This window comes from Cervus elaphus, chromosome 27, assembly GCF_910594005.1.
Source record: "Cervus elaphus chromosome 27, mCerEla1.1, whole genome shotgun sequence".
NCBI classification, from domain to species: domain Eukaryota; kingdom Metazoa; phylum Chordata; class Mammalia; order Artiodactyla; family Cervidae; genus Cervus; species Cervus elaphus.
The window spans coordinates 46347974-46375018 of record NC_057841.1 but is presented as its reverse complement, the minus strand read 5'-3'; the positions used below and the strand labels follow the sequence as shown (position 1 = coordinate 46375018).

The window sequence follows — 27045 nt, the reverse complement described above, 5'->3', positions numbered from 1 at the left end:
AGATGTTGTTCTAATTGGGCTGGAAAAACAGTTTGTGATTAGTCAACAATTATTTATTGAGGAAAAATCATAGTAGGGATTCTCTCTTTCTTTCAAGAGACCTTTAGAGTCACTAATGACAGGGGATCACCGTCAAGACTCAAGTGTTCCTTTCATCCACAGTAATAACCCTCAGTGGCCTTGGCAACCATGGAGGCGATCACATTCTCCAGCAGCAGCACCTCTGACCTGCTTCAACAGCCCGCCCTGCTGGCCAGAGCAGCCAGGGAGGATGGAGAAGCAGGGCCACAGATAGGCCCCATCCTGGGCTGGTCTTCCAGGAGTCTTCCTCCTCGTGAGGACTCACTGCTTCTTGTTTTCTCCTGCCAGAGAGATGCCTCTGGAAGGGATGCTTGAGTGCAGCCCATTGACACGGTACAGTCCTGCTCCATCCTCCCTGGTCTATTTTGGTACAAGGGTAAGAATTCCAAACATCTTGGATAACAAACAAGTGTGTGTGACGTGCAGACAAATTTGGCAGTGGTTGCTTAGGAACTGCAACAGTGCAGTCAAGAGGCGATCTCCCAGAGTAGCCCACGCCACCTCTTAAAGAGACAATCAAAGTTCGCAAAAACCATTCATTATATTTCAATAATGAAATTTGTTATACCTTGAAAAATGATTAAATTTTTTGTCTTAAAACTTTTTTAGAAATTCAAATAAATGTGGAAATGATGAGACCGGTTGTTAAGAATCTGGATGCACTGGTGTCCAGTGTACAGGCTCTTCAGTGATTCAAGGACAAGGAAGATGATGATGATGGAAGTGCTGCCTGACATTTACAGAGTGAGGACTTCACACCAGACACTAAGACAAGTGTTACCTCTAAACTCACTTCTTAACTACTTCTTGCCTCCCTATTAAAACCTTATCTAAAGGAAACCACCATTAGGTACCAGTTTTGGAGAAGGTCAACTTTAGATGAGGATCTTTTTCAAAACGCAGGTAAAGTCTAGCATTTGCCATTTTCTTAGGCCTGATAACTGGTCTGGAATACCCATCATTTTCATGGATTGGTTTTCATCACAATATGTTGATAATACCTATATTTTATACAGCATCAGTCACCCCTTAAAGGTTGGCTCTCTTTGAATAACGGGAAGAGAGTAACTTTACAGTGAAGAGAGCTGACTGACACACGTGACCTCAGTCAGGGTGAGGGTCCCATAAACAGGCATAAATCACATCAACAGTATCACCCTTCATCTATTACAAAGGCTAGGATTCAGCAACAGTCAATCCCCCATCATGGAATTTTCCAAATATATTTCAACTTTTCCCCCTGGCATGTCTTTCTTTAACAGCTGAAATTCCTTTCTCCCCAAAGGCATCTCACACCTCTGGAAACCTCCTGACACTGAAGACCAAGCCTCCAGGAAACTGGCTCCATGGAGCCATCCTTGCTCTCAGTTACAAGTCCCTACATGGCCATCTGATCTGGGCCTGTAACTCCTCTTATGAAAAGCTCATCTGTTCAGGCAAAGCCAAGCACCATGCCCACCTCTCCCAGAGCCTCCTCGTTACCCCTGTCCTCTGTATTTCACACGACTCAAGAGATGTACAGCACAAGTAACCACAAGCTTATCTGGACAGCAAAGTTCTTGAGAGCAGAGTTTATACCTATCTCATTTCTGCCAGTTCAGACACACTCACTTCAGCGAGGCCCACATGTGAAAAGAATGAGGACCCACCATAAGAAGGAAAATGCTGCTCACTAAAAATGTTCCCTGACTGCCCAGAAATGATAGCCAGTAGTCTCAGAAATTCAGAGTGACAATAAATAACTCATACTTAAATCCAGCTTCCGGACATGATGAATGATAAAAAAAAACAACGTCCATTAATGCTAAAGAAAAACAGGTGTTTTTACCCTATTTGTGGTAATTTATGCAAATTGTCACTCTCAGAAACTGGCCAGGTAGGGCAGGAATGCTTTCCAAAATGACCATCAGCCTCAAGCCAGATGAGTAATAAATCTAATGCTCAACACAGACTTATGTTCTCTCTAAAATTACGAAGTCACAAGGAAGACACTGATGAACCTACCAAAATGGAAGAGACTAATCCACACAGAAAAAACTACTTACCCACCTTCTTAGTAAACAATACAACTGTCAAACAAGCTCTGAGTCATCATCTAAGTCTTGATTCACTCCATCTATAAAGTAAGATAATATATATACCCTATAAGCTCCTCTCTCAACTTGTAATTCTGTGTCTTTGTATGAAGACAGTTAGTTTCTCTGAGGCATGCCTGGCTTGCTTATTAGGACAGACCAAGTAATTTTTCAACTCAAATACGACTTATTTACATTTCTTTGTGTCCTAAGGTAACAACTGCTATTCACCTTACTGAGACATACAACAAAATTTAGATACTTAAGGCTGCTATCTTCCAATCCACTTCAAATGCAAATAGCAACCCCAAAATCAGCTATTTATCTAATATTTCATCTCTCAGGTAAGAAAAGACCAAGACATTTCATCACAAGTAATCTAGCAGAACAATTTAAAAACACAGAAGAGGAGCAGAGGAGATGAGGAGGAGATGAAGATGATATGGAGGAGAAGGAGAAGAGGAGGTGAGGAGGAGAAGGAGATGAGGCTGCGGTGGCGGGTCACAGCAGATCCCATCATAGCTGCTCTGGATGCTATGCTGAGCTCAGAAAGGCAGCAAGACTCAACTGAGGTCAACCTTCCTCTTATGGATTGTAATTCAAAGAAAAATACCCTGCAGTCCACAGTGTATTTGTATTTGCTTTCTTACATAATGTCCCCTTTCTGTTCTAGTACCTCACCCAGGACACCACATTACATGCAGTCACGCATCTCCTTAGGTTCCCTGCTGTGAGAGTTTCTCAGACTTCCTTGTTTTTCATGACCTTGGCGGTCTTGAGGAGGGATGGTCAGGCATTTTGTTGAATTCCCCTTGACTGGGATTTGTCTGCTTTTTCCCCATGTGATGAGATTGCAGGTCTGGGTCTGGGGGAGGAAGACCACAAAGGCCCAGCATCATGTCGGTCACATATCAGGAGTGTTCTCTGCAGGGCTCCCCGTTGCCGGAGGAGCATGTCTTGTCTCACAACTTCAAAGACTTTAAAGAATGATACTCTTCAACTATGTCTGCAAACTGCCCTCTTAACACAGAAATAAACTACTGATTTAAATCTTAAAAGGAGTCCTTTCTTGGAAAGTAATTATTTGCATGATTTGAAGTTTAAATTCTTGTCTCACATCTTCAGGGCTTCCCTGATAGCTCAGCTGGTGAAGAAACCACCTGCAATGCAGCAGACCCCAGTTTGATTCCTGGGTTAGGCTACCCACTCCAGTATTCTGGCCTGGGTATAGTCCATGGGGTCGCAGAGTTGGACACAACTGAGAGACTTTCACTTTTTCTCACATCTTCAGATGCTTTTCTGTCACTAGACACCCAAATTAAGTACCGTGAACCCAGCAATGATCAAAATGTCCTAGTGCCTTTGTGTGTACACAAGGTCATAAACACTTCAGTGGACAAATATTTTCAATGTGCACAAAACAGGAAACCTTAATTTGTGGACAAAAATACTGATGCTGCTAAATGATACTGAACAAATCACCAACTATGAATCTTTACTTCCATCTATTTCCCATTCATAAACAATTTTAACACTGTTTCAGGTCTACAAATATTTAGACTCAACTAGAACAGCACATTTACTAAAAATATGTAATAACAAAATACTAACCTTTTATCATTTTTCAATCCTTTCCTAAGAATATTTTTAAAATGGGGGAAGTCCTAACTGACCCACATGATAAAGTAAATAAAAGAGACTTTTACGATGGTTCAGTGGTTAAAAATCTGCCTTGCAATGCACGGGACATGAGCTCAATGCCTGAACAGGGAACTAAGATCCCACAGGCCATGGACCCATTAACAATTCTGTTTCCTTTGCTCAGACACATAAAAACACAATTAGGTATCAATGTTTGCTATTCAACGCAAATGCCTCTGTGAGTAAAATAAATTTAACAGAAATATTGATCTTTCTGAATCTTACTCACAAAACCTCCTGCCCTTCAGTGCCCCAAACTCCAACTTCTTACTATAAACATTTAACAAAATCAGCAGGTCATTAAAAACTGCCAGCAGGAAACTTAGTCTTTAAATGCTTGCATGGTGCCTCCCTCTACACCTCAAGGCAAACGTTTCCCCTCTCAACTCAGCTTTTCTGAGGCACCACTGTGCTGTCCCAACCAGGCATTTCCCAAAGGTGACGGCCTCAGGAGCCCATTACAATGACAGTCAAATTCGATTAGGTAGCTGCCTACTCTGGGGAAATGCAGGAAGTTGCTCTAGCCTGGGGCGTGGGACCCGGCGGGGGGCGGGGGGGGGATGGCTACAGCAGAGGCAGCGCTCAGTACTCTGTCCAGGATGCCACCCAGGACTTAGCATGGACCCACTGCTGGACAGTGATGGATTTTCCAAGAAGCCTAAGTAAGACCCTGCTCTTGCACTCAAGCAGCTTATGCAGGAAGTTAATTTTTCAAATAGTTCTAGCTTTCAAATAAGACCAGAATCTGCAATTCCAACTTTAAGGTATAAAGCACACTGCGTTTTAAATGGATGCCAGTCAAGTAAATAACAAAATCCTACATACTTCCTTCCTTTTTACCTCAGAGGATGATTTAACTGAAGCTAAGTCAGTACAGAAAGGAGATTAATCAAGGGAGACATGGTAGCTGAGAGATGTCTATGTGTGCTGTCATCATCTTGCAATCTTACCAGCACCAGCACATTTCAAGATAACAAAAACAGTCACAAAAGTGCACAGCTATACTCACCAACCAGAATTTCAAATGAAACCATTCAAAGTGGCATAAATTCAAGAGAAGGGGATGCCCGCATCAAGAGAAATGGAGTCCCAGCTCCTTCCATGCTCCTTTCCTGGGGTTTCTAATCCTGGGACCCACCAGCACGCAGCCCTGCACTCCCTCTGCCCCTCTGCAGGTCAGGTGAGCAGTGGGGTGGGCCAGCCCTCAACAGCCCCAGACCAGGCCCCTACAGGTGGCATAGAGGGTTAGCATTTTTGCTCCAGATGCCAATTTGTTGTTTAGTCACTTCAGAATTCCCTTATAGATTAGCTGGTAAGGGATCCACCTGCAATGCAGGAGACCTGGGTTTGATTCCTGGGTTGGGAAGATCCCCTCAGGAAGGGAAAGGCTACCCACTCCAGTATTCTAGCCTGGAGAATTCCTTGGACTACAGCATGCCAGGCTCCTCTGTCCATGGAAATCTCCAGGCAAGAATTCTGGAGTGGACTGACATTTCATTCTCCAGGGGATTTTCCCAACCGAAGGATTGAACCTATGTCTCCTGCATTATGAGGCAGATTCTTTACCAGCTGAGATACCAGGGAAGCCTGAGTTTACTTAACATCGACTCAATTTTATATACAGATTCACTTGGCTTCCCAGGTGCTGCAAGTGGCAAAGAATCCTCCTGCCAATGCAGGATACACAGGAGACTAGGGTTTGGTCCCTAGATTGGAAAGAACCCCTGAAGAAGGAAATGGCAACCCACTCCAGTATTTCTTGCCTGGAAAATCCCATGGACAGAGGAGCCTGGCAGAGTCCATGGGGTCACAAACTAAACAAAGAATTACAGAATCCTCAGTTTCTTGGCCCCAGTCTCTTACCAGTTTTTCTTGAACTTACATCTTTTCCCAAAAAACAAAAACAAAAACAAATACAGATAAATCAAAAAGATCTGGTGCAAAAACTTAAAAAATCAAACCAAAGCAAAAACCAACCCTGTTTTACATAACCTCCACTGGCAGCTGGTCATTTCATTTCCTTGTTCCTGGGCCAGGTTTAGGGTTAAAACTCATCTGCTCAGTGACAGTCTCTGTGGTCAAGGGCAAAGGCAGTAATCTTCTGGGGAAGTTTCCAGAGTGTTCAGTGGACAGGGTGGCTTCTCAACCCTCATCAGAGAGACTTCTATGTTTGTCTCTCTGCCTACCTTTCCTCCCTTTAAAGGAGCCAACTGACATGTAACTAAAAAGGATAAGGACCCAGATGCCCGACCCCTCCATGGAGAGTGTGAGCAGTGTGGCTCGAAAGACCCGTGAGAAGGGATCTGACTCCAGCCTCCACCACTGGAGGTGCTGCTAGAGCATTTCTGCTCTTCTTCAAGAAAGATTATAAAACTTCTAGGCCTCTTTCTTCAAGTCCTCCCTATTTCAAGGTATTTTTCCCTCCAAACTACAAGGGAAAATAAGCAAACCTTCTCATTTATTTAGATTAAACAAGTAAATAACATTCTTCTTTATTAAAAAAAAAAAAAAAGGTAAAATTTCTGTTTACAGGAGGATTTAACTATGAGCTGCATTAAAAATTTAACCAGCTTTCTGAAAATAAGTTTGACACATGTGGAGCATCATCAGGAAACCCAATTACCAAACATCCCCAGACCTGCAGTGAGGCAATCACCCTATGATTTTAAAAAGCACTGATATATTCATGCGGACACTACATTAGGAAGAAAAGAGAGTTATAGGAAAGCGCAGGTAAGAACTGCCTTGAAATAAGCACCCGTAAAATGTGAAGAAGGCAGCAAAGTGTAAAACCACAAGGCGTTTCAGTGGCAGAAACCAGAAGGAAATGACTGGTTCTGACAACCCACAGGAAGCAAGGAAGGCGGGCCACACGAGAGTCAGGAGATGCACCGGAAGCTCTTACAGGGAACTATACACAAACAGGAATGCAGCAACCCCATGCACCATTCAAATCAAATGAATTTTAAATAATCTTGCATTTTAAAGAACTGTTGCATAGTTTTCACAACATCATTGTGCTTTGCCTCTTAAGAGTCAAGAGAGATGAGCACATTTCCTCAGGCCTCCCTCAGTTCAGGGAAAGACACAAGATGTTCAAGAGAAAAATGGAGAAGTCCTTTTAATTCCCAACATGGAACATCACTCACCTACTGAGGTGAGTCATTAAACTGAATTTTTAAAAAAAGCCCACTTCTTTCTCCCTCCTTCCAGCTATAGACATAGACACTTTCAAACCTTTATCACATAAATTCAGACATACTGAATGCTACTCCATGGTAAGGATTATAGCACAATAACAAATCATCAACAGTCCCGGGTAACTGGGGTACCACTCATAAATAAAGTCAATATTCGAACTAAACCCAGATTCGTAAAACCTTGCTAGGCATAGAGGGGAAATGCTCTGATTTTGTTGCAGGAAGGGAAACTCCTTCCAGGGCCTGAAAGTGGGCTCTTGTCTAACATTGGAAATGAACTGCCCAAGGAGACACACGCTGACAAAGCAAGAGATTTTATTGGGAAGGGGCATCCGGGCAGAGAGCAGTAGGGTAAGGAAATCCAGGAGGACTGCTCTGCCACATGGCTTGCACTCTCAGATTTTGTGGTGATAGGATTAGTTTCCGGGTTGTCTTTGGCCAATCATTCTGACTCAGGGTCCTTCCTGGTGGCACACGCACCACTCAGCCAAGATGGATGCCGGTGAGAAGGATTCTGAGAGGTGGTCAGACACGTGGTGTCTCCTTTTGACATTTCCCAAACTCTTCTGGTTGGTGGTGGCTTATTAGTTTCAAGTTCCTTACCAGGACCTCCTGTCAGAAAGTAACTCCTGCAAATGGTTACTATGGTGCCTGGCCAGGGTGGGTGGTTTCAGTCAATGTGCGCCCCGCGCCCCCCCCCCCAAAAACGTGAAAAATTAAGATCAAAAGCTATATGTAAATCCTTAATTCCTTCTACTTTCTTTCCCATTAAGCCTTTTTCCTTGAGATGTTCTACAATCCCCAAATCTACTAGTCTCAATGTTGTTTTATCCTCCCTTCTTACTTTTTCAAAGAAATCATGGAAAGTTAAGCAATGACATGTTTGACAATAGTTGGAGACCAAAAATATATCCAAGTGGACTGATGGATTATCAGTCTGAAATAACAACTTTGGTAAGAAAAATATCCCCTCTCTGCAGATTAATGTACATAATTCAGTCAGAGGATCTTCAGGCTGACACTACACTTGAGCCCGTAACTACAACAAAGAATGTCAGAGAGGACCTGTTCACCAGCTTATCCCTGAACCCCCAACACATAGCAGGTGCTCAGAAAATATGGATGAATTAATAGCTGTTATTAACCAAAACCAAGAAAAGCATGATGCACACTAATTTGGCCAAGTGAAGCTCATTTCTATTTCACTGTTTTGTTTTGCTTTCCAGCCAACAGACTTGACAGGGGGTCTCAGAGCTCCTGATCAAGGACTCCTTCTGCTGTCCCCACACTGGATGGGTTCCACTGGCCCTCGCCTAGGGCCAAGCGTGCCCTGCCTGGTAAGAACCCAGGAACAAAGAGGGCTTCGCTGAGTCACTAAGAAGCCAGGATGTTCACAAGTACTCCTGCTATTAAAGTTGTTACACCAATGAACATGCCTCTGCCCTGCTTCTGCCAAGCCTGCCGGCAGCCAAGTCTTCTCCATGAACATAAAACCACTCTCCAAGTGATAAGCATCAAAATCTGGGGTGAGATCAGCCCAGTTTACCAAGGTCATCTGGTTGCTTGACCACTGCATTCCTTGGACAAATGTCCTTATTCCACTCCCATCCACCTGCCTCCTTCACAATTCTTCAGCCCTGAACATTAACATTCAGTGGCATTGGTAACATTTCTCTATGACCAGTGAAGTTTACGGGAATATGTTTTCCTGGGGACCCTGAAATTACTGAAACTCCAAAACTAAAACCAAAAGCACCCTGGGATTCAATGCTGGGTTTTTATGAAACTGGGCTCATTCAAAGAAGTAAAGCTATCTGCCCCCAATAAAGAAGTTGGCTATGGCTTTGGGCTGACATCACATCACCACCCCATTCCACTGTGGGTAAGCCTCCCCTGAATGATGTAGACAAGGACCGGCAAGGACTTCCAGCCAGTACCCAGCCCCCAGCACCACAGGACACACACACAGTGATTTCTTAGGTGGAATTCAGTCTTCAGGGCCATCAAGTGCAGACACGCTGTTAAGCACAGTATCATCTACACGGTATGAAACTGGTCTGGTGTTGAGACTTTCTACCTTTTGTGGATAATGTTCCATCTTGAGGGGCTGCCTGGTGGTGGCACCAGAGGCCCATTTGTTCTGCATCACAGCAAGGCTACCAAATAAGCTGATCCTGGGAGCAAGGATTAGCCTGGTACAGCCAGTGCTCAAGAACAGATTAGACAGGAAAACGGAAGCACTTCTTACTTTAAACCAACTGATAACTAAGTCACTCAGTAGTAACAGCACAAAACCTAAACAACATGAAACTGAGAGTCAAGATCTAAGGAAAATAAAGGGTGACTTGGTCTGAGCAGTAGACAGACAGCATGGTTCTCCACAACCTGTATGGAAACTTATGGAAGAATATTTGGTACTTTAAGTGACAACTCAAAGCCTTCCCAGTACTTTCAACTCAAAGACTTTACTTTCCAGCCCAGGTTTGTCTCCTGTGCTGACCCAGAACTTCTACCCTCTATGTAGTACTAATTTCAAAGAGATCTGAGGCCAGTGGAATAGATGGTTTCAAGTATGTTTTCTTAGGTTAGAAGCATCAAAAACCACATTTTTAGTATAATTTCAAATGTTTCAAAATATTATTTTAGTTGCTATTAATCTTGAACTAAAACATCCTTTACTGTGGAACATCCCCTTGTACTTATCATGAATTAAAACAAACCACAACAAAACAAGAAACCTGTTTCATTCACCAGTTCCTGACTCTTAACAAGAGGGGCATGTGTGCCTGTGTGTGGGGACATTTGCACACACACATGCACAGAGGTACCTCACTTTTCCTCCTGATAATTCTGACCTTTCAGGTTTCTGTGTGTATTAATACTTGCCCACCTGGCTGGCAAACCTTTTCACAATGTGCCCTTCAAGATTAAAAAAAACAAACACAAAAACCCAGCAATTTGAAAATAGACAATGACAACCCTATGGAGAGCTAAAGAAACAAAGAAAGGAACTAAGGGCAAGACCCAGACAGACAGACAGACAGACACACTCAAAGAAATCACTTCCCACCAGGGTCTGGGCTATGCAGCCAATCAGGCAGGTACACGAGCTCTTCACTCTGCAGACTTGCTTAGCACTGAAGTCGGCTGTCTGCCCAGGAGAGTGAGGTAATGTCTAGGTTTAATGCCAAAATCTCTCTCACTGGCAGGACATATCGGGTAAATATTTCTACTGCAGGAGACCACATTCATTCGCGCTGCTGCCAGTTTTATTGTTGTTATGCTCATTAATATTTACACTTAGTCCATCGTACCTGGTTAAGGCTGAAGATGGGAAAGTCAGGGTTTCGCTGAAACCATGTTACCAGGTTTGGGAGAAAGAGAGTCCATCTCTCGCCCCGCTCCCCACCCCTCCTCCCTGAACCATGAGGGCAGCAGCACTGGCCTCCTGCGCCCCTTCACATATCCCGGGTCACACACAGACCGCCGCCATCAGCCTGTCCTGGTGGCTGTAAATCTGTAAACTGCTGGGGTTTCCTCCATGCCATCCTCTCACCAAGAACAGGAAGGGGCCGTGAAGCCCACTTCAAGCTGCCTTGGCAGCTGTAGTATGTGGAAGCCTCGTAGACTGCCAGGGGCAGGCAGAGGGCTCGCCCCAGCTGGGGCAGCTCTCACTACCCATCTACGCATCTGCTGATGTGCTTTCACACATTCCTTTCAAAAATTTTTTAAACATATTTGTGATAATCATCACAGCAATAAGACTCTTTTCAAAATCTGTTGAAAAGCCAATCCCTCCCCACCACTGCTATGTCTCCTTAGGCAGCTGCAAGTTCACCTAAAGCCCACCTGCTCCATGGACAAGGCTGGTCCTTCCAGGGGCTACCCCTCCATAATGTTCCCCTGCCTGTAAAACAGGCTCAGGGCTGGTGCTCGCTAGCACTTGCTCACATTAATTGCCTCGTCTCACAGCCTCACTTGCCTCCTCAAAAATCTTCAATAGGGCTTCCTGGTGGTCCAGTGGTTAAGAGTCTGCCTGCCAGTGCAGGGGACACCAGTTCGATCCCTGGTCTGGGAAGATTCCACATGTCTTTGGGCAACTAAGACCATGTGCCTCAATTACTGAACCTGCACTCGAGAGCCTGGGAGCCACAACTACTGAGCCCATGCTCCATAACAAGAGAAGCCACTGCAGTGAGAAGCCCGCACATCACAACTAGAGAAAGACCTTGCTGCAAAGAAGACCTGGTGAAGCCAAAAATCAAATAAATAAATAAATCTTTTTAAAAAGTCTTCAATGAGTTCCTTCAGAAAAGAGAATAAAAACTGTTTGGCCTTACATCCTGATTTTCTAGAATCTGACCCCAATTTACCTCTCCAGTAATGTTCCTTAAAATTAGCCTTTATCTCCAAGTAAGCTGGCTTTTTGTGACCAATTCCCAATTCCCCCACCTGTCAGGCTGCTTGGGAAAAACAGTTCTCCAAGACATCCCCATCCCAACAACAGGGTCTGCCCTGGGCACCACCCACCGGTGCTGTCCCACACCCAGCCCTGGAGAAACTGCCATACCTTGAGGATCTTCTCAAGGCCAGTGGGTTAGCATTAGATGGAGACCATACTGCACCCCCACACCCACACCACCTTCCCTGCATACGCTGCATCCTATACTCCTCACAAACCCAACACTCACAGAAATACTCTCCACAAAATAGCCCCAAAGGGTGTGCTATTACTCAGGACACCATTTTCTACAGGTAACCACCCAAACACATTTTCTCTACAGCACTCTCCAGCTCCCTGTCCTGTTCTTTTCAACAGTCTGAACATGAATCATTTCTGGCACCTGGTTTTTCTGGGAGAAGCTAGCTGCACTGTCCACTGTCCCTGTCACTCAAGCTTAAAGGTCCTGACATGAGAGCAAACACCAAACCACAAGGGCCTAAAGAGGCAGCCACCATGGCTTCTGCAGCCTCATGGGGCTGAAGGTGCCCCAGGACGTCTTCTAAGGTCAGACTGGCCTTTGAGAACTTAGATTCAGGCCAGTCCCCTCCCCAAGGAGCAGACTTGGCATTTCTATCTCCCAAGCACATGTAACAGGAAAGGGTTGCATTTTCTTGGTTGTCCTGTGGAAACTATGTCAAATTCAAGAAGGGACATCACTGTCTCGGCCTCGCTCAGCCACACCCACCTCCAGCCACATGGAGAGCCGCTTGCTTCCAGTCCAGATGGCAGGAGAGCCTGCCAGTCTGAGCGCCTTCCCAGGAACAGTACCTGTGTCTCCCCCACCTCCCTGCAACGTGTGCTTCCCCCCTTCTTGGGGATCTAAGGAGAAAAGGCTCAGAGGTTTAGATCAAGTTCCTTTTTCTCCCATTTTTTAGAATAAGTGAGTAAAGGAAGCACAGAAACTACAGTGAAGATGGAGAGATGAAGAAAGGAAGCAACACGCCCTGGCACCCCTTCAGAACAGGTGTTGCCTACCTGAGGCAGGGCCTCTCCCCAGGGAGGGGGCCACACCCCCATCCCAGCCCATCCCCCCAGGAAATCCCAGGGGGGCTGACTCAGGTACCCCACATCTGCTGATGTGGACAGAACCACTGTGTTGGGGTTCACCCTCCAGACGTCCAGGCTGTGGTCAGCTGGCATCGCTCCCTTCAGCTTGCCCAAAGTGGGGAGATTCACACTCTCCATGGAGCTGACAGGACATAGGCAAGAGGTTCAGGGAAAGACAAGACTTTCTGAGAGACAGCTGTGCCTTGGGGACGCCTGGGAAGATCTTCTGAGAGCAGCTCTGGGAGGCCAGCCCACTCACTGCCTGGAGCTCCGATTCCTCCTTCTCCAGGGATCCTGTGCTAAAAGATGTTTTCATTTCTGATCTTTTCCTTTCCAGGCAGGAAGATGCACAAACCATCTAGTTTCCCCTCTATTGTTCACTCTCAGGACATAAGAAGAACAGATGAAGGAGCGAAAAAACAATTATTGCTAAATTTAGGTTGCTGGAAGATTGTTTCCAAATTAAAAGCCTTCCCGGGTGTCTGCACTGAGATGTAACTATTAATGAAAGAGCCCAGGTGACTGACTCTGGGGTCAGGCCCACAGGGTCACTGCATCTCTGCAGGACAGGACACACGCTGTGATGACTGAATTTCAGATTTCTGCAATTCCTCAAAGAGGGCCCCTTCCAAGGTTTACGGCAGACCCTTCTGGGTAATTTTTTTGAGGCAAATATTGATGCATGGCTATAGACTTAAAGTCCAGCACCCGGGCCTCTCTCTCCCAGTGGAGCAGAGTGGGCTCCTGCTGTGATGCCCCATCCCACTCAACCACACTCAGACCACGTGTTTTCTGGGTAGAAACGCACTACTTCCATCCTGTAAGCCCCACACATGGCCCTAAGTGAAGTGACCCTCGGAAGGTGCCCGTGTCCCTGCGAGGCCAAGCGCACTCTCCTGAAGGCTCAACCTCCCTGCCTTTATCAGAGCTGCCATGACAAGATCTAGCTCTGCAAAGTGCTCAGAGATTCACAAAAAGAAAGCCAGCCAGTTGAGTCTCTAAAACCTTCTATAATTAAGAGACTAAACTCTAGAAACCAACAGTCAGGGCAGACAGTGTCAACCGGAGCAGCATGGGGCTCAGCAACATACACGACCCACAGGTCCCGCACCTGCGGCCTGCTGTCCAGGGCCGGGTCTGTCTTGGGGCGGTTACACCGCATCCGGCGACAGAGGACAGCCCAAGTCCACAAGTGCCATCCTCTGCACCTCTCCCAGCTCAAACCCCTAACACCCATACTAGCCGAGTTTGCACAAAACTGACCTGGAAAAGAGAGCATCTTCTCTCCCCCACGGCACGCCCGCATCCCCCTCCCCCAGGAAGCCGGCGCGCATTGATTTCTGTCTGATTACACAGAGCCTGCCCTGACTTTCCCGTTACTCGAGCCGCCGTCTCGGTGCGTGTCCTCAGAGACCGGGCTCCGCAGGCAGGGCGTCTAGACAGTATTCATGACCCATCTGTCTGGCAGGCCCGCGGACGGCCGGCAACTCCATTAGGACTGCAGCCGCGTCTCCGCCTCCGCCCCTCCCCCGCCCGCTCTCCCCTTGCAAAGCAGGAATCTGACACTGAAAATTACTATCATTGTTGCAGTTCTCAAAATAGCACTGCCAGACTGTCATTAACATCCACGCTAGACTACTAAATATTTAAAGAAGTGGATAAATCTCATCTGAAGTGGGACAGCCCGCACACAGGAAAGCAGTAACAGAATCAAAACGTGAATCTTAAAAGGTTGTTTTCATCCAGTAAATTTAGTGTCACAGCAGGAAGAAAGGGTGCCTGGGTTTACTGAAACCCCTTCCTTTGCTCTCTGCCTTTGTTTACTTGTAAACGCAGAGTTGCCTTTCAAGACCTTACAAGATTTTAATTGATCAGAAATCCATCTGGAGAAACAGAGGCACAAACCAAAGGGGCAGGTGAAGGGGCCCTCTTGGCTGGGGAGTGGGGTAAGCCTGCCCTTCCCGACCCAATTTTCTTTAAATGCCATCTTGGGTCATTTACACAATCCAGCTAAGGGTTTTGCCATGGATTCTTTTTCCTTTAACTTGACACTGGGGTGGGCAGCCCTGTGAAAAGAACACACAGTGCTGCAAGGACAGCATGGCTCAAGGCCAGCGGCTTCTCCTACTGGCCTTGACTGAGGCAGGACCACCCCCAGCTTCCCTGCCTGGGGCAACAGGGCACTTTGGGAGACCTCCCACCCTCCCTGTGGAGGCCGCATCAATCTGACCACAGGGCGTCTGAAGGGGCATCAGGGGACCAGAGCTAACGGCCAGCGTCTGGCTAAGGGGCCCTGTGCACACAGCCAAGAGGGGTGAACAGTGGCAGAAATGCACACGTTCTGCTCACTGGATCCCACCAGATCGGTGTTCACATTCTCACCTCCTGACAAGAAAGGAGAGCGGAAAGGGGAATGGACTTCCTGCAGGACATGTAAACAGGACATAGCCGGGCAGAACTGAAGGACGGATTCAGCACTCCATCTCAACAAAACCATTGACCCTTGATATCTGAGGGCTCCTGGGTTCAGTTTTCAGAATCTATTTGAAAATCCAGGAGGAATCCAAGAATACTATTGTCTATGTATCAATCAAAAACTGCCACATAAACAACAGTCTTCCCTGGTGACTCCGACAGTTAAGAATCCACCTGCAATGTGGGAGATAGGGTTTATTCCCTGGGTGGAGAAGATCCCCTGGAGAAGGAAATGGTAATCCACTCTAGTACTCTTGCCTAGAGAATCCCATGGACAGAGGTGCCTGGAGGGCTACTGTCCATCAGTCCGCAAAGAGTCGGACACAACTGAGCAAGTAACACACACACATACACACACAAACTAACAATTGATCGTGGGGCACTCACTTATATAGTCTTTCATAATAATGCATTGTTTGATCTTCACCCTACAAACCTTTAAAAACTGAAGTATAAATTCTTATTTTAAAAAATCATGAAAAAAAACAAATACCTAGAAGCTAAAACCAAAAAACCCACAGCCTCAGTTCAGTTTCTTGTTCCAATACGCAAGAGCTATGTGACCCTGAAAAAATTATTTAACCTATCTGGGCAATGTTTCCTAGGAAACCTTTGTAGATTTGCAGGTTTTGACATAAATGACAAGATGCATGTAAACAGCCAGCACTCAGCAAATGGCAATTCTCTGCCCACCTCATCCCTAGCCTAAGAAGCCTGGATACAGGCCTTCAGGTAAACTCGCAAGACTAATTGCCAAAGAAACGGGGCTGCGTCTCCTCTAGTAAGTGAGAATGAGACTCAGGGAAAGCAGCAGTGAGGGAAGGCCCCACACCTGGCCATCAACATTTAAGACAAGGAGAGAGTAGAAGGAGGGCTCTCCCAACACCATGCCCTCCACAGCCCTGTTCCGCTACTCATCCTAGGCCCTCTGCTGAAAAGACAACAACTACTTAGAAAGACAAGACTGGGGCCACCAGCAAGAGTTTAAGGGGGCCGCCTGTCAGAAAGCAGGACTGTGTCCACATTACGTTTTCTGGCCCCTGGTAACTATACTATGGTTATGGATCAGAATGTCTTTTTCTTAGGAAATACACATTGAGGTACTGTCAGGTAAAGAGTGGGTGCAACTTCCTATGTGCCAGGCATTATTCTAACTGCTTTACCTGAACTATTTTAGTAAATCCTCAGAGCAATCCTCTGAGGGAGATACCAAAACTAGCATTGTCTTCATTTCAGAGAGGAGAAAATCAAGACATGAGGAGGGTGAGCAACTTGCCAAAACCCACAACCAGTGAGGGGAGACTGAAGACTGCCAACTCAGGGCCTCACCCTGGACTCTATAGTTAAAACAAACTGCGGGGTTGTCCCCAGAAGCTAGTAACAGTATGAAGGCGGTGCCAGGGACATTCTGGTAGGAGGTGGAACCTGTGCTGGGAGACTGACCAGGTCACTGATGCGACAGGCAGCGTGTCTGCCTCATTTGGTCATGTTTCCTCTGGGGCCCATAGGAGTCAACCCTTCCTGAGCACCACAAGACTTGTCTCCCAGACTGGGGCACAGGGGGGAACAGCCTGGTGACAGGGAGGGAGCTAGTCCCTTTGAAAAAAACTGAGAAAGGTGGAAAGAAGGACATCTAGCTCAGAATTTAATGTGCTGAATTTACCTTATTTGTTTGTTATTACCCTAAATGACCCTGGGCAAAAAAAACAAAGTTTCCTTCTGAAAAGTCCTGAAATTAACATCCTGGCTGAATCCAGGAACCTGATCAACCTCGGCTCATTTCACTTTGAGACTTCCAAGGCCACCAATCAAGACCCCAGTATGGGCTGAAGTGCCACCGCCCTTGACCAGGACCCCATCATTCACTGGAGGCAAGGCTGTCGCAGGGACCCTCAGTCCCCTACTCTGAGGTCTGCGGGGGACTGAGGAAAGCCTACCCTCACCAATGCCATCAAAGCACACAGCACTTTCCACACTCCTCAAATCCTGTTTCTCAGAAGCCCGGCTGTGGAGCATGCCCAGCTCCACAAGCTGTGGAACACAGGGGCTTCAAAGTGCAGGTTCACAGAGCCAGAGCCCAGTGCGCAGGGCCAGCATCGAGGGCAACAGGCAGGCCGTGCAGCTGGGGACCCGCAGGCCGTCTCTTCAGTGACAAGGGCAGAGGGATGGCGTGACCAGTTTGCCCTCCCCCTCCAGCCACCCTGCCATCCTTGGCCCTGACACCCGACTCGCCTCCGCCATGAAGCAACCATGACCAAGTCCTGGCAAAATGGTTCTCTGTGGACTCCTGGACCACAGTCACTGGGACCGCTCAGCCCAGTACCCTGTGTCCATGCTGAGTCATCTTTGCACAAGTCTTTCAGTTCCCCAATCTGTCTGTCGGCACCTTGCTAATGAAATCTGTTGTCCTTCATTCCCTAGAATGCTGGGTACAATGACCAAAGAAGGCACTTAATACATATACCTGTAAATATAATCATTTGTATTGTAAAATTTTATTTTTATAAATAATAATTTTATTTGTTTGATTTGTATTTGCAGTGCTCAGGAATACAATGTTTTGATAGAGGAAGACACGGAAAAGCTAACACTGAGACAGTATAGCCCTCTTCCTTGAAAAGATACACCAACCACTCTCCCTGCAAGATACTCAAAACAGTCCCACACCCACATGTGCAGAGCATGGGGCTCAGACCCAGGGACGTGCCTCGGTCCACTGGTCAACGAGGCAGAGGAGCAGGTGAGACACACAGTCTAGGTTCCAAAATCGTTTTCAGAAGGAAAAGTTTCTTAGAGCTGTTACTGTAAGGGCTTCTACTATCATTAGCACTGTTGCCTCACAAATGACAGTGACATTTTCTTTCTAACCTTGCTAAATTTTAGCAAATACAAAATGAGAGAGATAATCAAGACACCTGAGTCAGGGCGCATGCCCACAGCCAACAACACAGGCAGAAAACCGATTCCACCGTGCTTGACCCTAAGTGCAATCCAAGAGTAGAACACGGCGAGTTTCCTCTATGCAGACACAAAGCAGATTGAGTAAGTTGACTCTTATGCTGGAGTAAGGAGAAAGCATGCTTTGTTCCCCTGGACTACACTGACTTAGAGACAAGAAGTCCTGTGATATTCCAAGTTCTGAAGGCGGAGAGGAAGTGGCACCCCCACAAGCAATCCCCCTAGGGACACTGCCCACCTGCTGCAGACACAGGCTGGTGGGGCCTACAGACTCCCTCCCCCAAGCCTCACTGTGCAGCTGAGGGTGGAAGCAGACACTCTCTGCTCTTGGCTACAGACCAAGGGGAGAATAGTGCACTGATCTGATACCAGATCACCCTTAGTACCACAAAGAACAGACCAGCCATGGCAAACCCAAATGTAACAAGCAGCCCAGCTGCCTGTGAGCGAAACCCTTCAGCAGGCAGCCCCCAGCAGGTCTTCCCCAAGGGGCAGAGGAGGTGGGAAATACCCAGCACCTCTGAGGATGAACTCGCCTTTGGACACCTGAGCCCATGCTTCAAGTGAAGGAAGCCCCGCCGTGCAGACAGAGAGCAGCAGGCACAAAGCAGGCAGCAAGATGATGATGCAGACCGCACTCTTCACGTGAACCCCCAGAGCAGCTGTACACGGCAGGAATCATTCCCATTTCATGGACAGAGACACTAAGCCTTAGGGGGTTCAGCTGCCTTCCTTAAGCAAGAGCTTGAACCCAGGTTCACATGAAGCCAGAGGCCTCATCCTGCCCTTTGTCGTTCTGTCTCCCGACTCTCCCATCTTCTTGAAAGACAGCATGTTGTCAACAACCTCCCATTTTGGCTACAAGGGAACAAGCCTAGTTACACCTGAACAGTAGGGACCAACAGTTTGCCAACAGGATCTTAAGATTCCTCTGTTGGGATACAAACTAATACAGCATATGTAAGACAGACAACAAGGTCCTCCTGTAGAGCACAGAGACCTGTATTCAATATCCTGTGATAAACCAACATGGAGAAGAGGAGGAAAAAGAAAATATATATATATAACTGAACCACTATCGTACAGCAGAAATTAAGACAACATTGTAACTCAACTATATTTCAAGTTAAAAAAGAGATTCTTCTCTTTGGACATACTCTCGGAGGTCTTAGGGCAATGCTGAGCAATTTACAGATGGAGGAAGCTTCACTTGGCTTCTAAACAAAACTAAAGAGTTCATATTTTTAAAATGAAAAGATATTTGGAAATCCTGCTTTAAACAGCAGGAAATATTGATGAGAAAGGGGGAGAGGCAGGGAGGAAGGGACCTGAAGCAGGGAGAAAAACCCCTGGCGAGGGTCAGTGCTATGAAGCATCCTTGACCTCGACACACTTCCTGAGGCTCAGGAAACAGGACACAATGAAACATATGACACAACAAGCCACTCTAAGAGTCGCCCAGCCATATTTCCAGGTGCCTTCTCTCTCCTTCCTCTTCACAAAAGCCACAAGATCAGTCAATGAACTTCATACTTCGACTTCACCTTCTTCCAGCTCAAGAAATGCTCACAGCCTCAACCTGGGGCTTTACCCGAGAAACAACCCACTCCACTACCAAACAGAAAAACACACAATTACAACCTTTTTAAACTCCCAACAAACTGTTTTTTCTATTTTCTTGTTTTAATTACATGCCTGAACACAGACTCTATATATCCTTCTTTATTTAAAATTATTTTAAAATAGTGACTTAAAATTACTTCAAAAAATTCTCTAAAACCAGTATGAAGAATACTAGGTCAATAATTATTTCTTGGGATCAGTCAGTGCTTCTCAGATACACAGCAGAAAGCCTCTCCCAAAACACAGGTCACTCAAAGTGGAAGGAACTTCTGACTCTCAGACACACCCTCTTTCTATCCTAAAAGAAAACATTGCCTTTGTGACAACACAAACCTCTTCTTTTAACCAGAAACAACATATTTTGCACATCCCAGGGTCAGGGCCGCCTACCATTTGCAAACACACCACAGCAGAATGACGCAAGGTGGGCAGGAAGGACTTACAGCTGAAGATGCCAGGAGGTGGGTGCTCGGTCACCAGGAGACAGTTTTCTTCGTCACTGTTGTCCCCACAGTCGTTCTGCTGGTTACAGACCAGGGAACCCAGATACAAGCACTGCCCACTGGTGCAGGTGAATTTGCACTCTGAAAAATCACAAAACAAAGCATGTGGTTATCAATGCCAGCCTGAGGCTCCCCAGCTGCCACTTCTGCTCCCCCATCTGTATGCTGTGATGGTCTGGAACCCATCTACCTAGAGAACCCAGGGAACCGAGCTCAGACAGGGCCCAGGAGCACCCAGGCCTGCTGGACCTCACTCACCCCCTACCTCTGACCCACAAAATAATAGCACAGGTGCTTTCTTTACACAACATGCCCAGCAAAAGTCACAGTTATGGAGCTCTTTGCTTGAAAAAAAATCCTTGTCAGTCTTTACCGCCACCAAGGAAGGAGGAGTCAGTGCAGCAGCAGTGAAAAATGTGCTCTGAACAGTCCAAGGCACTCTGCCTCAGACTTCCAGTCCAAGTAACCTTCAGAGCAGCCTGAAAAAATTACCCAACTGTCATCAGAACACCATCAGGTATTTTAAAAGTCCTTCAGAACTGGAACTGGCAAATAGCACTATTTCTCTTCTACGTTCAAAAGCACTGAATGAATGAATGAATGCTTTTCTGTGTTTTCCTGTGTACAGAATGTGCAGAGGTGTTCTCATTAGCTTCTTAGAACAGTAATAGAAGCACCCATGGAAGCAGATAAGAATGCCTTAACATTCTCTGCAAACAAAAGGTGCAACAGTACATGCAAGGTATCAAATACATGGGAAATAGTCTGAAAGGATGCTCGCCAAAACACAAACAGTGACACTTCTGGGTGCTGGGATCATTGGTAATCTGTAGTTCCTTGTGACTTTTATGTACCATTTTATAATCAGGAAAATATAAAGCCTATTTTAAAGTGAGAAAAATCTCTGAAATCACATGTTCATAGAATTCTAAACCCACCATAATGAAGTACCTATAACATCATACAAACAGAAGTCTACACACACAGTTCCAGCCCCACCGTCCCAATCACACTGTAAGGCACAGACCTCACGGGGGCACCCCCAGAAAGAGCAGCAGTAAAAGCACAGACACCAGCTGGCAGTTCCCTCCTGAGGACTCGCTGCAGAGCGCTTGGAGGGGGGTGGGGGGGAGAAAATCCTGCAGAGCCACAGCCCGCAGTGCGGGAGTAATGTTGAGGGCCGGCTGGCGTGCTGACGACCAGGCTGGTACTGTATCTATAGGCTTTAATAAGGGCCTCTAAAAAGGATCTAACCGCACAGCCCTGAGCATTTAATGCACATCCATGAAGACTAACCCTGCACACCCCACTCACAACAGCTCCACGGAGGAGCAACAAGAGTTCTGAACTGCCCACTGACATGTGCACACGTCCCTGAGGACAATACCCAACCTGCAGGACCCACTAGATGGCTGCACAGGCATTCACAGAACAAACCTAGGCCCCAACGGGGGAAACAGGGTTGAAAGTGCAGCAGTGACCCTCAGGTATTGTGACCACTGAGCCTCAGGACTCTTTCCCTCAAGTCACTCATTCATTCTTTCAAGAGTCCTCACTACTCTGGCAAGAAGCGTGGCCACAGGTGCCAAGGACCGAACAAACAGGTCCATCTAAGAGTTTCTCCTTCAGCTCTAAAACTAAATACTGTTTTCCTCAGGCAAGAACAAGACTCTTAGCCTCTCAACCGCTTCCTGGTCAACGTGGTGCTGGGATTAAAGCAGTTACTCTGCATCCTCCTCTGACAACCCAGGGCCCGGAGGATATGAGGTTTGGGGTCAGTGAGTGTCCCCACAGGATTGCTAAATCTGTGAGCAGGTAGATTCCCTCGAGATTGCTCTGCAAGACAGCATCACCCAGCTGAAAAATCTGACAGCTACCTACTGCCTTACATTCTAAAAGTCCTTCCAGTTCTTAAAAACCACAATTCCACAGTTTTAAGAAAGAAATGTTAAAGAATGACACTCTACTTGAGCCCTTCAGTACCTTGAGTACCAAAGGTACTTCTGGTGCTCACTCTTCATTATTCTAATGATTATCCTAATGACAGGTGCTGAACTCTGGACAGGGATCACACTGATCACCAGTGGACACAGTGATCAATACAGTGACTGGACACATTGATCAGAACTGGACACAGTGATCAATACAGTGACTGGACACATTGATCAGAACTGGACACAGTGATCATCAATACCACCTCCACGGGATCCTTCGCAGCAGCATCACAAAAGCGCTGTAACCTCCCCATCTTTAAAATACAATGTTCTGGGCCGCACTCACATGTTTCCACTCCCAGGGCTCGGGCCTCTGTTTCTTCCCAGCAAATCTGGTCAGGCTTTGGCCCCGGCACTGCACACCAGGCCATGGACACCCTCCACATCAACTCCAGTGCAGCACCTAGGCCGCATCTCATCCACAGGGTCAGAGTCAGATGCGACACAGTGACTGAACAAGACTGCATGTATGTTTCTGATAAACGTGGAAGTGGAGCAGCCATGGCAGCACACTCAGGTCGCCTGCATGGTAAGCAGGTGCTGTCCAGCAGTGAGGCACAGTAACACGTGCATCTGAAACAAGTCCGGGTGCTGACCACAGAGCTCTGTCCCAAACACTCTTCAGAGGAAAAGCTGAAGGAAAACTCCTAGAGAAAAATCTTAAAATCCGCAGCACCATGTGTTTTATTATCCTCCATAGTGCATCAGACCACATTAAATTTATGGGCCACATGCAAGAGAAGAGGCCAACAGTCCTGGCCTAAAACTGCCATTAACAAACAGTCATTTGCTTTTATTGCTGAATCAGTGTCTGGGCTCCAAAGGTCAAGGACTCAAATCCACCTTCAATCATCACACACTGATCTGAGCATTGTCATGATCCTAACTCACCTCATGGACCTTCCGCCTGGAGTACACGCACTGCACCCTGTGACCCACCCTGCATGTCCCCTACCAGTGCACCAGGGAGCCACACCCCGAGCTCCCACAGTGAGCAGGGGTGGGTCTGAGCGCTGGGGAGAGTTAGGGTTACGCTCTACCCCGGCCCACACCAGGCTCCCAGTCAAGGGCAGGCAGGATGGCTGAATACGCTGGGACTCCAGAGTGGGCGGGTCCAGCACTACAGAGAGCAGGCTCCCTGGCATGGCTGGGATGAACAACAGACTAGTCCCTCAACATCCTGTCCTGTCTGGGTCCTGAGGATGCCAGAGCCTCTGTCATCTCCGAGACAAAGAAAATGTCTCGCTGGCATTGGTCACATCACTCATGTCACCACTTAATCAAGATGGTTTATAGATGGCTTTGTCATCTCAGGAAGCCACAAGACCTCAGCAACACTTCCCAGTCGAGACACCTGATCCTCACCAGCTGGGGGTCGAGGTCACCTGAGGGCTGGGGACTCAACAGGTGTCAGCAGTTAGGTGGGCGGTCTGAGTCCCAATGACACCACAGCAAGAAACGTGCCGCACAACCAGACACAACTTTACCAGCTGCCATAAAGAAATAGGAAATTGGTGTTTTGAAAGCTATATAAGGATCATCACAAAACTTCACTCCGGCCAGGGGAAAGGATTAATAAGGGAGGAGCCGTCTCTCACACTAAGCGACCTGTCCACTGCAGAGGGCAGAGGTGTCAGCGGGACAGGGTCCAGGAGCACAGGGTCCTCACACCCACCCTGCCAGGGGGCCCAAGGCCAACAGGTCTCCAGTGAGACACCCACACACCTGCATACCGACACCCTCTCATTCGACATAACCTCCATGCCTGTGGTACTGACGTCTGAGATAGAGAACAAGACTTGTGGCTGAGATTGAGTTATCATGCCAGCACTGTCTTCAGAGAGGTGGTGATACACTCTTGTGAGCTCACCGCCTCCATTCTCAGATCACACATTCTCGTCAAGGCTACCAGTCTAGTCACAAACTCCAGCTCTGCCATCAACCAGGTGCACTGCAAGGTCTCCTTCAGCCTCAGTTTTTTCACATATAAAATACCTGCTGTGAGACTGAACAGATGCCGTACATGCAGTGCTCAATATAGTGTCTGACTCATGGCACATATACAACCAAACGGAAGCTAACAACACATCTGATATTATAATCATTATCAGCACCTCAAAAAACAGACCTGGGGTCATGGAAGTACTTCTGGATTTGACCAGTGCAGATGTGAACTTTAAAACTTTTCCAAAGCTAAATAGGTAACAATCATAAAAAAAACAGATTGGGAGCCACAGTTATGACGTCCACGTGATCTCCGCAGGGGCCCCCTTGCATCAGGGTTGGCATGTCTGACCCTCATGAATGAGGCTGCCACGTCACAGCTACTTTTATATCAAACCAAAGTATGTCTTCACCAGGTTTCTCTCAAAACTATATTTTTCTTTTATTACTTTTATAACCCACATATTAATGATTTCCATTCTTTGCATGCATTTCTAAAATATTACAATTGAAGTGAACATTAAAATAGTTCCTGAATATGTATGCATGCAGGCTCAGTCGATACAGTCAAGTCCAACTCTTTGCAACCCAATGGACTGTAGCCTGCCAGGCTCCTCTGTCCATGGGATTCCCAAGCAAGAATACTGGAGTGGGTTGTCATGCCCTTCTCCAGACCTGAATTTGTATAATTACTTTTTAAAAATCTAAATGCAAATTTAAAATAACAACTAAACATAGTTTGGGGGACGAAAGTTTTATAGAGCAATAGTTCCTGTGGACCATGCTCTGACAGCTGACTCACACTGTGAACAGCTCCACACCTGGCACAGTGGACGCTCGAGGTGAGCAGTCCAGGCCAGAGAGGGTTCCAAGGTTGAGCCCAGATCCGAGGTCACAGGTCACTGCACCCCATGCCCTCAGACTTCTGGACACAGCATCAGGAGCACAGCAAATGGCACAGATGCAAAGTGACAGCAAAGCTGCTTGAGACACAGCATGTACCTCTGACAAGAAGGGTTCACAGTGCAAAATCACACATTTGCAATGTTCAAGAAAGGATTCCAGTTTTCAAAGCATGTCTTGGCCCTATAGCATACTGATCAAGAAATAACAGAATTTTAAATCTCTGGCTTTTTAGTAAAATATACTTAAAAGAGGAAGTAAAAGTCATTTTCCAGGCCACACTAACCATGGGGGTGGGAGTTGGGACCATGACATTGAGATTTATCATAAGAAATATATATTTGGTCTCAGTCACAGTTTCTGACCCAGGGCTCCTAAAACCCTTGGAATTTCCTAAATGGTAAGAGCCATGAAGGTGTCTTCTGTTATTCATGCCAAGGCCCTGGTTAATGAGGTGACTTTGGGAAGCCCCAAAGGATAGGACTGGTTGCCAAGGGAACCGCCCATGGGATCAGAAGGCTGGCACTTTCAGCCCCACCCTCAGGCCTCTGTTGGGGGAGAAAGGCTGGAGACTGAGCCAGTCCCAATGGCCAGTAAGCTCACCACTCCTGCCAGGATGATGAGACATCCATAACACCCCAGAGGACAGGGTCAGAGGGCTTCCAGGCTGGTGACCATGGGAGGTCCGGGGGAGGTGGTACCTGAGAGGATGTCAGGCTCCACACCCTTTCCTTACGCCATTGTGCCCTGGCCTTTCTTGACCAGTAACATTATACCTCAACTGCTTCCCTGAGTTCTGTGAGCCACTCCAGCAAGTCTACCAAATCTCAGGAGGGACCACAAGAACCTCCAATTGATCAGCCAGCTAGTCAGAAGCACAGGTGACCACCTGGACTTGGGACTCGTGTCTGAAGAGGGCAGTGCCTCGGGGTCTGGGCCATTTCAGGCAGAAAGGGTCAAAACTAACAAAGCTGCAGGACATCAAGCTGTGTCACAGTTGCCTGGTGTGGGAAACACCCACGTGTCTGGTGGCCAGCACTGTGTGTGCTGTGTGTAGACACAGAAAACAGAAGAATTTTTTCCTTTACCAACAAAAACCCTGGCCCATAGCCTGCACGTGGCTCTGAAGCTGGCCAGTCTCTTTCACCAAGATGGTCCCTGTCCTCCTCCCAGGCCCTGCCACTCTCCCTTCCTCCTGGGACCTATACGCAACAGGAAACACCCACCTTAAGGCCACAGACTTCCCATGCCTTTCTTGTAGAGATGAAACCTATGAGGACCAGTCTGAAGTCTGTTGTTTACACTCCAGGTCTTTCAAAGACACAACCGTGAGGTTTCTACAAAGACACCCTCCAACCAAAGACAACTACAGAAGGTTGGAACCCAGTGGTACAGAGTCATCAAATCACACAGGTGACCATCATATTAATTCCTGACTTCACAGAGAAACTGAAGCCCAGAGAAGTTAGGTAACTCACCCAAGGTCACACAACTAAGTAAGGAAAGAAATAGTAACATACCCCCTCATCAACCTCTGGTAACAAAGCGAATGGCCAGGGATTTAGTGTCTGTTCTCAGATGCACTCTTTTAATATTATAAAGCAGTAATATTAAAATATACTGGACACATACAAATAATTGTTCCTTTTTATCACAAAGGAACAGTAATTTTGAGTTCATTATCTTTATATTTTCAATTTTACTTAAAAAAAGAAAAATTGTAAGATATGGATAAATAAATCTAAGAAAGGAAACTTCATTATGTATTGCTATCACTTGGAGGTAGCCACTAGTAATATTTTGGTGCACATCTACCTATACTGTCTTTGTTCTTTGAGTATCAAAATAAAAGGATAGCCTTCTTCCTATTGCTTTATGACCTACTTTTTTCACTTAAAAATATAAGCATTTCTCCAGAACATGAAACACTAAAATATCCTTTGTAGTAGCTGCAGGGAATTTCATCACAATGATATACCATTGTTACTTAGCCATGTGTTATTCTGGGACTTGGAGAAGAAAATGGCAACTCACTCC

The 27045-nt window shown here is 46.6% G+C and overlaps 1 protein-coding gene across 1 annotated transcript in view; it reads right to left on the bottom strand.

Moving 5' to 3' along the window:
• The window catches only part of LDLRAD4 (low density lipoprotein receptor class A domain containing 4), a 162701-nt gene that overhangs the window by 33869 nt on the left and 101787 nt on the right, over positions 1–27045 (bottom strand). Inside the window, 1 exon segment of the mRNA XM_043888917.1 lies at positions 20108–20248. Coding sequence (XP_043744852.1) covers positions 20108–20248 — 141 coding nt within the window.